Source organism: Acanthamoeba castellanii (assembly GCF_000313135.1).
Source record: "Acanthamoeba castellanii str. Neff unplaced genomic scaffold scf7180000084769, whole genome shotgun sequence".
Taxonomy (NCBI): Eukaryota; Discosea; order Longamoebia; family Acanthamoebidae; genus Acanthamoeba; species Acanthamoeba castellanii.
The window spans coordinates 327,532-334,074 of NW_004457268.1; the positions used below are offsets into that span (position 1 = coordinate 327,532).

General features: G+C 62.3%; 6 protein-coding genes across 6 annotated transcripts in view; 4 read left to right on the plus strand and 2 right to left on the minus strand.

Annotated features, from left to right (window-relative positions):
* Positions 1–520, plus strand: part of ACA1_258850 (uncharacterized protein) — a gene marked incomplete at both ends in the record, with an annotated part of 3,218 nt that extends 2,698 nt beyond the window's left edge. The window contains one exon of the mRNA XM_004333577.1: positions 511–520. Within this exon, the coding sequence (XP_004333625.1) occupies positions 511–520 (10 nt within the window). The remainder of the gene's footprint in view (positions 1–510) is intronic.
* On the minus strand, positions 310–1,979 carry ACA1_258960 (UBX domain containing protein; the record flags this gene model as incomplete). The annotated part of the gene is made up of 6 exons (XM_004333578.1): positions 310–337; positions 579–707; positions 808–995; positions 1,133–1,243; positions 1,486–1,585; positions 1,708–1,979. 6 exons carry the CDS (start codon positions 1,977–1,979, stop codon positions 310–312), a joined length of 828 nt encoding a protein of 275 aa, XP_004333626.1.
* A 69-nt stretch (positions 1,980–2,048) lies between these two features.
* ACA1_258970 (uncharacterized protein) lies at positions 2,049–3,430 on the minus strand (the record flags this gene model as incomplete). The annotated part of the gene is made up of 6 exons (XM_004333579.1): positions 2,049–2,134; positions 2,197–2,255; positions 2,387–2,474; positions 2,731–2,795; positions 2,947–3,037; positions 3,187–3,430. Coding segments are annotated over 6 exons (633 nt in total), but the record flags the coding sequence as incomplete, so codon positions are not given.
* Positions 3,431–3,758: 328 nt separating this feature from the next.
* On the plus strand, positions 3,759–4,925 carry ACA1_258980 (esterase LipO, putative; the record flags this gene model as incomplete). Its single annotated transcript, XM_004333580.1, has 4 exons — positions 3,759–4,084; positions 4,199–4,326; positions 4,430–4,530; positions 4,617–4,925. The coding sequence occupies 4 exons, from the start codon at positions 3,759–3,761 to the stop codon at positions 4,923–4,925; spliced, it is 864 nt and encodes a 287-aa protein (XP_004333628.1).
* Positions 4,926–5,385: 460 nt separating this feature from the next.
* ACA1_258990 (uncharacterized protein) lies at positions 5,386–5,923 on the plus strand (the record flags this gene model as incomplete). Its single annotated transcript, XM_004333581.1, has 4 exons — positions 5,386–5,401; positions 5,483–5,595; positions 5,689–5,752; positions 5,790–5,923. The coding sequence occupies 4 exons, from the start codon at positions 5,386–5,388 to the stop codon at positions 5,921–5,923; spliced, it is 327 nt and encodes a 108-aa protein (XP_004333629.1).
* Positions 5,924–6,099: 176 nt separating this feature from the next.
* The window catches only part of ACA1_259000 (uncharacterized protein), a gene marked incomplete at both ends in the record, with an annotated part of 1,918 nt that continues 1,474 nt past the window's right edge, over positions 6,100–6,543 (plus strand). Inside the window, 2 exons of the mRNA XM_004333582.1 lie at positions 6,100–6,172; positions 6,273–6,442. Of these exons, the coding sequence (XP_004333630.1) occupies positions 6,100–6,172; positions 6,273–6,442 (243 nt within the window). The remainder of the gene's footprint in view (positions 6,173–6,272; positions 6,443–6,543) is intronic.

Genomic DNA, 6,543 nt, shown 5'->3' on the forward strand with positions numbered 1-6,543 from the left:
ACCTGGTGGGGGCCTGCGGGTGGCGACTGCCGGCCGCCTACGCCCACGTGCAGCGGCACCGCGAGGTGGTGGACATCAACCGGGGCTTCTACCGGCAGCTCCTCCAGCTCGATGCCCGCTTGCACGACACCTAGGAGACCCCAAAAGCCGTCTCTGCCTGTACAGCTGCTATTTATTTGTTTATTTTATTTATTTATTTTTAATGCTCCATCAAGCAGGGTGGGTTTCGTGGTGGTGGTGGTGCAACACCCAAGGCCTCCGGATTCGGGTGACCAGGCGCTAATTCACCATGCCACAACCCACCGACGCTTAGCCTCCATTTGGGGCCTCCCGATGCCTGTACAGCCGTCATTTATTATTGCTTCCACTGCAAGAGGAGTAGATTGGGTCACGTTGCACCCCAACCGGTAGCAACTGTTGTCGTGTCGTGTCGTGTCGTGTCGTGTCGTGTCGTGTCGTGTCGTGTCGTGTCGTGTCGTGTCGTGTCGTGTCGTGTCGTGTCGTGTGAAGTAAGTATTGAGGATCCGCAGCGTGCTAGAAAAAGAAGGAGGCACGGTTCTTGCCGGTACCATCAGTACTGTTGTGTGGAGTTTCCGTTCCAGTAGGCGTTGTCCTCATCTCCCTCCATGTCGTCTCGCCTTAGACCGTGCACGTTGCCCGCCCCGCCGCCGCCGCCGCCGCTGTACGGAATACGCCCGGATGCGGAGCTGTCGCCAGACCACCCACACACACCCACACACAGGCACACGGTCAGCAGGCCGAGAGAGAGAGAGAGAGAGAGAGGAAAGAGGAGGAGGAGAGTAGTACGTCGCGGAGGCAGCGGAAGCCTGCTGCTGGTGGCGATCGGGTGGTGCGGCGGGGCTGGCGCTGAAGAAGCCCCACAGGTAGGAGGTGACCGACGAGATGAGGCCCGTGCCGCCGCCGCCTGGACCGCCTGTGCTCACCACCTCACCAGCCGCCGCGCCTCCGCCCGAGGAGGCGTACTCCGTGGCGCCCTGCAGCCACCCGCCCCGGTGGTCAGTGGAGCAACCTCCCCCCCCAAATTCTTATTCGTATTCTAATTATTATTCATATCTAGTAATGACGTGTGGGCGTGGCGGTGGCGGTGGCGCCCAGGGGACTGGGTACGTACGGTGAGGATGAGGGTGGCGGAGGGGCACAGCTGCAGGTCGCGTAGGGTGAGGGCGTACTCCTCGTCGGCGAACACGTGGCGCGGGAAGTTGGTCATCAGCGTAAACGGACCCTGCACCCCGACCACCTGGTGCACGACACACGACACACACACCGACACACACACACGACACGATATATGATACACGACACGACACACGCAACACCACGCCAGCAACCGAGAGAGACAGAGTGAAAGGCGCGTATGAGACGAGAAACGGGTGCATGGCTGGGATGGGATGGATCTCGTGAGATGCACGCCAAGTTCGAGGAAGGGGCAGCGTGCGGTGGCGAAGAGGCGGAGGAGGATGGTACGGTGCGGAGGTGTTTCCGGCAGTCGGCGAGGGTGCTCGTGGCGGCAAAGTCGGCCTTCTCCACGCTCCCGTCGGGCATGCGGAAGGCGATGGCCGCCGAGCTTCCAGCCACCACCACCAGCCACGCGCATGTGAGCCGCCTCCCAAGATGGCGAATAGAAAAAATAAAATAAAAAATAAATAAACACGGGAAGGTGGGAAGAGGAGGGAACTCCACACGTACGTGGCAGCGGCAGCGGCAGCGGTGGCAGCACTCGGAGAAGTGGTGGTCGCCGTGGTGGTGGCGGTGGCGGCGGTGGCGGTAGTGGCAGCGCTCGGCGATGGGGCGGCGGGAGAGGGACCAGCCTGCTGCTGCTGCTGCTGCTGCTGTGCGCGGATTTCGCGGTCGCGGCGTATCTTTTCGCGCACCTGGGCCTTGTGCCGTTCCGCCTCGGACTGTTCGCGTCGGCGCTGCTCGAGCTCCTTGCGCTTGTTGATATCCTCGATCGTCTTCATCGTCTCCAGGGCCGCCTTCCCGTTTTGCCGGCGCGCCAGCTCACGTTCCCGTTCGGCCTTTTGTGGTTTTTAGTTGTTGTTGTTGGTAGGACCATGAAGAGGAGACGAACAACAACTTCGCGTTAGCGCGGAGGAGAAGATGGAGGCCGCCTGCCCTGGCGCCACCACAACGACACCACAACGACACGAGGGCGATTGGGAGGGGAGGTGCGTGCACGTGCCTGTTTCTCCTGGGCCTCCTTTTGTCTCTTGACCTCCTCGATTCGCTTCAGGAGCCTGGGTTGGGGGTTGGGTGTTGGGGATTGGGGGTTGGGAGCAGCCCACATCACACACACCAGCGGTCAGAGCCCTTCGAGAGATGGCCAATCGAAGGAACACGCGGGGGAGGGGGTCGGGCACGGCGGTACCGCTCCTTCTGCGCCGCCACTTCGGCGCTGGAGAGTGGCTGGGGCGTAGCGGGGGCTTCTGCCGGCGCGCGGTTGGCGTTTTGCACTCCTTCTTCCGGTTCGCGGGGAGAGGTGGCCGTAGTGGTCGTGTCCATGGGCGCGAGTTCCCGTGATGGTGGCGGTGGCGGTGTTGCACTCTCCTAAACACACGGCACACACACACACACACACCACACACACACAGAGAGAGAGAGAATCAGAAGAAGAAGAAGAATATACAGCACGAGAGAACAGGGGTCAACACACGCTGCGCTGGAGCGGAGGGTCGTAAGAAGTGGTCCGCACCGTCATCGATGCGGGAGGACCCGCCGGGGATGAGGAGGGTGGGTGGGAGAGAGCGGCGCAGCACTCGTCGAGCTTGGCCAGGAACCTGCCAACGGTGGTGCGTAAGAACAGATGACTGTCGTCAGGAGAGGTACGTACGACGACCCTCCTCCTTCATGTGGGGAGATAGAATAATAAATGATGACGATGATGGTGATAATAAAAATAGGGGGGGGGATACGGGGGGTGGGGGGTACTGCTGGGGCGTCACGAAGCCGAGGAGGATGCCCAGGGGCTGCCCGGTGAGCGGCGCGATGAGGTAGATCGTGGGCACCTGGAACGCCGGATCTGAAGCCCACCAGCCACCACCACCAGCCACCAGCGGTGCGCACAGAGGGGGAGTGGCACGCAGGCGGGGGCGACAAAACAGTACGAGAGGAGTGGGGTGGGACAGACGAAGGAAGGGAAGGGGAGTGGAAGGGAAGGCGACGTCGTACAGATGGCGAGGAAGCTGACGCCATCGGGGCTCCTCCAGTCGAGGCGCAGGGCGACGGTGGCTTCGCTCAGTCTGCGCGCCACGTCCGGGTCGGACCACGTCTCGGCATCCAGCCGCCTGGACGCCTCCACCCCCGCCGTCGCAGCCTCCCCCTCCTCTGCACGGCCACGCCACGCCACGCCTTCGTCAGCCCTGCCTGCCTGGCCTCTTTCATCTTCATCTTCATCGATGGCCACACGTGCACACCTGTGCACAGGTGCGCGCGGATGGCGGCAGCAGGTTGCATGGCATGGGAGAGGAGGAGGATGGGGTGGGTGTGCCTTGAAGTGAGACCACGAGCACCAGGCCGGGGGTCTGGCGGGCGAGGGCCAGGGCATCACCTACGGGGCCTTCGAAAAAGCCAGCCAGGCAGGAGGGAACTTGCGGCTCCGCATCTGCCTGCTGCTCGTGCTGCTGCTGCTCCATCTGCTGTTGTGCTTCTGTGGTGCGTCGGGTTGGGCGGAATACCTGATGATGGAAATGGTGGAAAGGAAAGAAAGAGAAATGCAAAAGGAAAGATTTGCAGCAGCGAAGATGACGACGCCCCACAACCACGCCACGACTGACGAGGGGGAAGTGGTGGTGGAGGAGCACAGCTACGGAACAGGGCCGCGCCATAATCTCGATCTGTACCGGCCAGCCACAGATCAGAAGAAGCGAGTAGTGCTTGTGTGGGTGCACGGCGGTGCGTGGGTGGACCGCTCCAAGGCCGAGTTTGCGAACCTGGGGCGTGGTCTGGTGAAGGCCAGCGGCGGGAGCTTGTCCGTGGCCGTGCTCAACTACCACCTCAGCCCTCGCACACGCCCGCCCACGCACGTCTTCCCCGCCCACGTACTCGACATCGCGCAAGCCCTCCAATGGTATACCCATCAGCCACCACCAGCCACCAGCCACCACCACCTCCTCCTTACTTGCCCGCCCGACGCGCACCACTGCCTGTAGTATGGCCTCACCGCGTGTCGTGCGTGTCGTAGGCTGTGGCAGCACGAGCAGGAGGCAGCAAAGGGCGCCCCGGTGGAGTTGTGGGTGTGCGGGCACTCGGCGGGCGCCCACATGGCCGGCCTCCTTGCTCTCGATCCCTCCTACCTGGCCTCCACCCACAGTGCGTCTCTCTCCCTCTCTGTTGTCTACATGTTCTCCTCTTCTGGTGGTCTGGTGGTGATCATTCATTGTCATCGTCATTACCTCTATCGGCGGGCGCACAGAGGAGGGCGACCGCGAGGGAGTGCGGGTGGCGGGGTGGATCGGAATCGCGGGGATCTACGACCTGCCACGCCTCCACGCCGACTTTCCCACCTACAAGGAGGTAATAATAATAATAAGAGTAGGGGTAGTTAGCCCCCAATGGCCACGTGCGGCTCACGCGGGTGTGCTGGTGGCGGCGCGTGGCAGCATTTCCTGGACTTTGCGTTCGGGGAGGACGAGAGCAAGTGGCGGGATGCCTCGCCCCAGTTCCTCAGCCACACGGGCCGCTCCACGTCGCCGTGGCTCGTGGTGCACAGCGAGGAGGATGAGCTGGTCAACACCGCCCAACCGGTGCACTGGGTCCAGCACCTGGAGGCGCTCGGCGTGCCCGTGCAGTACCACCTGGAGGCCAAGGGCGGCAGGCACTGGGACGGCGTCAACAGCCTCGCCCATCCCGCCGACAGCAGCCTGGCCCGCCTCATCACCGACTTTGTGCGCACCTCAGGCCAGCCTTGACTTCGAAGGAAAGAAAAGCAACTCTGTGTTTTCCCGCGCTTTTTTTTCGTAAGAGAGCGGAAGAGACGATTTGATATCACAATATAAATCCCATCCCATTGATACAACACCATCGCAGCAGCGTGGGCAACAGGATGGACAGCCCAAGGAGCGATCACACGAGTCCCCTTACCCGCCGCACTCCTAGCACACCCGGCCGAGGAGGGACACCCATCGGAGGCAAATGGGAATCAGAAGCCGTGGGGGAGCTGCAGGCCGTGCGCACCCAGCAGCAGTGGAAGCGCCGTCCAGTTCTCGCCTGGGCCATCGCCTTTGCCGTCCTCGCCCTTTTGGCTCTCCGTACCTCGTACTCCACCCGACTACACCTCTGGTGCAGATTTTCGATGCCACTGCTTCCGTTCTGATCCTGCAAATGTTTGCAAGGTGGCCGAGTGTCATGCCTCCAGAGGAGCCTCAGGAGATGCTCTGGTTTGCAGGTACGCTACGCTGTCGTTGTAGTACCCTATATGTGATATGTGTGGTAGCCGCTGAGGAGGCTGGGGCTGCCACGTGAGCAGGTGGCGTGACGGTCGCGGTGACGAGTTTGTGGCTGGCTTTTGGCCTCCTGCGGCGGTACATGCGTGCGACCCCTCTGCCTACCGACCTCACAGCTCGGCAGCGCGTTCTCCTGGTACGCCACTTCTTCGCTTTTGGAGTGAGTGTGTGTCTCTTTCGCTATTGGATTGTGGTGTGCCGGGCTGACACCTTGTGGGTGGGAATGCAGGGCCTCCCTCCCGTAGCCGATACCCCCGACAAAACCACTCCTCGCCGCCCGCCCGCCGCCCGTGGTGGGTCCTCCTTCTTCTCTTGCCCGCCACTCTCCAGTGATTGCTTCGCGGCTCAACTCCCTCTCCCTCTCGCAATTCGTCGAGCGTAGTGGAGCCGAGTGGAGCCGCCCTCAGCTCGCCGCCGCCGCCGCCTCGCTACAGATCCTCCTATGCCAGCCCCCCGCCAGCTAGCCCGATGCGCGAGAGAGAGCAGCTGTACGTATCCTACCGTACACATCTCCAGACCATTCAATCTCGCTCTGCTGCATCTTCTTTGATGGCCGCCGCTTCATGAAGCACTGAATCAACAATGCTTGCTCCGTCTCGGCACTGCGGCCAACAGGCATCGCACGGTGCTTACGCGCAGAATGGGTCCATTCTCGCCCGAAGTGATCACCGACCAACGCGCTCTCGACCGCTACCTAGCGCGCTCCCCTTCTGGTGCTCCACCTCCCCTCTCTATCCCTCTGCAGCACCGCCTCTGCGGTCAGTTGTTGCCCACTTCTTGGACTTGCGTTCACGCTGCGTTGCGCCTCTGCAGCTGCCACCGGTGAGGAGCACACGACCGAAGGCGGATACCTGACGAGCCCACTGGGCGGCGTTGGACCCGGCGCTGAGGTTCGCGCCTATCGCGTGTCGCCCCGCAGTTCTCCGGCCAAGGGACGTACCGGCGACGAGTTTGGCTACTTCAACACTCAGGCCGCGCAGGAGGTTACTTCTCTCTTCTCTCTTCTCTCTCTGCTGGTCCGCATTTGGCATCGGTGGTGGGTGGTGGTGGTGGTGGTGGTGGTGGTGGTGGTGGTGGTGGTGGT